The sequence below is a fragment of the Salvelinus sp. IW2-2015 genome, linkage group LG10 (genome assembly GCF_002910315.2).
Source record: "Salvelinus sp. IW2-2015 linkage group LG10, ASM291031v2, whole genome shotgun sequence".
Classification (NCBI taxonomy): domain Eukaryota; kingdom Metazoa; phylum Chordata; class Actinopteri; order Salmoniformes; family Salmonidae; genus Salvelinus; species Salvelinus sp. IW2-2015.
Window position 1 is genome coordinate 19,751,635 of NC_036850.1, and position 3,128 is coordinate 19,754,762.

General features: G+C 47.5%; 1 protein-coding gene across 1 annotated transcript in view; it reads left to right on the forward strand.

Moving 5' to 3' along the window:
• The window catches only part of LOC111969140 (diacylglycerol lipase-alpha), a 58,983-nt gene that overhangs the window by 39,530 nt on the left and 16,325 nt on the right, over positions 1-3,128 (forward strand). Inside the window, 2 exon segments of the mRNA XM_070445477.1 lie at positions 1-55; positions 1,901-2,024. The exon segment at positions 1-55 is cut by the window's left edge and continues 2 nt beyond it. Coding sequence (XP_070301578.1) covers positions 1-55; positions 1,901-2,024 — 179 coding nt within the window.

The window sequence follows — 3,128 nt, forward strand, 5'->3', positions numbered from 1 at the left end:
TCTACCCCCCGGGCAAGGTCATCCACGTGGTCCACAACCACCCCTCAGAGACATGGTAAGAGCCCTGGCATTACAATGATGGCACAAGAAAGTTTGTTAGTCACATGCACAGGGTCACAGATGTCATTTCAGGGTACTGTGGAATCCTCTTTATATAGTAGTAATAAAAAGTCAAATAATAGAATAGAAAAAGATCACAGGACGGCATATACTGTATATAGACACATAATTACAGCTAGTTTTAAATTCTATACAGCTGCAGCAGTTAAAAGTAGTTAAGTGTGTAAACAAGGATAATTCTCCATAGAGTGACGAGTGAGTAACAAGGATAAATGTCCATTGTGGGTTGAGGGGGAGGTAGGGGCGGGCGGATAAATGTCCGTTGAGGGGGAGGTAAAATGAAGTCCGTGGGGCAGGAGAGGGACAGCGGGAGCAGGTAGCTGCCTAGTGGTGGCTATTCAGCAGCCTGATGGTCTGGGGATAGAAGCTATTGGCCAGTCTGTCAGTTTTTACCATGATGCTCCTATATTGAGTGTTGAAATCGGGGAGAACAGGCCGTGGCTTGGGTAGCTGAGGTCCATGATGACCTTCTTGGCCTTCCTGCAACACTTTGTGTTGGAAGTGTCCTGGAGGGCAGGCAGTGTGCACCCGATGGTGTGTTTGGCCGAGCATACCACCCTCTGTAGAGCCTTGCAGTCAGCGGCAGAGTTGATACAACCCAACAGTATGCTCTCGATGGTGCTCCTGTTGGACACTGTGAGGGCCCTCGGGGACAGGCCAAATTTCTTCAGCCTCCTGAGGTTGAAGAGTCACTGTCATGCCTTCCCCCACCAGGGGGAAATTTGTTTGGTCATGTGCTTAAAAAGACTTTACATAAAACATGAAAACACAGAAACTACACAAAATAATTAATTCAGAGTGTTATAGCTACACGTTTAAAGTGAAAGTACAATATGCTGTACACTGGAGGGACCAACAGACTATTATACAGCCTAATGGCTGTTGAAATGAAAGGGTCCTCATATCTATCTGTTTTGAGTGAAGGGGATGAGTAGTGTCCTGTAAAATGCTTTCAACTTTTAGGAGGATGAGTTTTTGTGTGCAGGTTGGTGGCTAATTCTTGATCTATACCAATTATCCTTCCCGCCGTCTTATGCGCTGAAGCTTCTTCACCACGGTGTCCGTGTGGTTTGACCATTTCAATTCCTTGGAGATGCTTACGCCGAGGAACTTTGTTTTTGGCCGTCTCCAGGGCGGCCCTGTTGATGAGGATGGGAGTGTGCCCAGCCTGGTTCCTCCTGAAGTCCACAATCAGCTCCTTTGTTTTGCTGACATTGAGTGAGAGGTTGTTTACCTGGCTCCACGCCGTAAGAATGCCTACCTCCTCTCTGTAGACCGTCTTGTCATGGTTGGGACTAAGGCCTAATACTGTTGTGTCGTCAGTGAACTTGATGAGGGAGTTGGAACTGTGTGAGGCCACCCAGTCGTGGGTATACAGGGAGTACCGTAGGGACTGAGCCCCTTGTGTGGCTCCCGTGTTGAGGATCAGTGTGAAGGAGGTGATGTTGCCTACCTTCACCACCTGGGCAGCCCGTCAGGAAGTCCAGTACCCAGTTGCATAGGGAGGAGTTCAGTCCAAGGCTGAAGAGCTTTGTGGTGAGCTTAGCGGTATTTTAGTTGTGAACTGCATCCTCACATGCATTCCTTTCGTCCAAGGTGGGTGAGGACAGTGTATTACTACCAATCAGTTTAGTACACATCTAGTGTGACATGTTTTATGCTAATTGGATAGAAACTACTAGGAAAAGGGGTGGATTTACTCAGACATTACTTTTGGTTAAATGTGCATGCATACATCATTTTGCTGCGTATATAATTTAGCATGCCCCCTCTGTGTTAGCTTGGAAGAGGAGCCCACCTACTCAGCTCTCTGGGGGGATAACAAGTCTTTCAACGAGGTCATCATCTCCCCTGCCATGCTAAACGAGCACATGCCTCACATGGTGATGGAGGGACTYAACAAGGTCTGTGAATATAATAGATACACTGTCCATGTCTGTCTGGGTTTCCTTTGTGTGTTGGATGGGATGAGTGGAGGTTTCCTGTAGATAAAATGAGAGTGTCGGGGTGCTGGTCAGATGCTCTGTTGGGGAAGGTGACAGAATAAGGTAGCGGGGCACTGGTGAAATGCACTGAGGGAAATATCAATAAATCAAACATCATTCATACACTGAGTTGGCAGGTGACGACACTGGATGAATGTTCGATGTATGGATGTGTTTGTGGGTTTCTGTCTGTAAAAGCTTTCCTAACAATTGTATGTTTTCAATGAATAGTTAGAACTAACCTAATGTTTTCTTGTGCTGTAGCTGGAGAAGGGTGCTGTTCACTGACGGTGTGCTGAATGTTCTGTCTGGGCTGCTCCACAGGCACTACATGCTTAGGCTATACTGAGGTTACTCTGATGGAACTGCATTGGTGTTGGAGTGTGTCTGCTGTGTGTTGGGTATTGGTGTAAGCATGGTGTTGTGTGATTGAAACTGCAGTGGTGTGTTTGTATGTTTGTGTGATACTTATGATGTCTCTGCAGGTACTGGAACCATTTGGTCTCAGTTCTGAGCAGGCAGGTGCAGAGCCAATGGAGATGGAGGATGAGGGCCAACCAGCCAGCACTGTGGTGGTCATAACCTCTGAAACAGAGCTGCCCTCTACACCTCTGCTTTCAGATACCTCCTCTAACGCCCACAAAGACTCACTCTCCACCTCCCCTCTTTCAGATACCACCTCTAACCCCCACAAAGACTCACTCTCTACCTCTCCTCTTTCAGATAGCTCTTCTGATACCAAGAAAGACCCACTCTGTTTCTCTCCTCTTTCAAATACATATTCTGATACCCACAAAGACATTTCCTCTCCCTGTTCTCTTTCAGATTGTCCCTCTACCCCCAAAATAGAGCTGCCATCTACCCCTCTTAGAGATACCCCATCTGTTCCCCAAACACACTCTACCCCTCCTCTTATAGGTAGTCTTTCCCCCACTGAACCATCAAATACCTCCCCCCAAATAGACCAACCCGCCGTCTCCCACATAGACCAACCCGCCGTCTCCCACATAGACCAACCCGCCG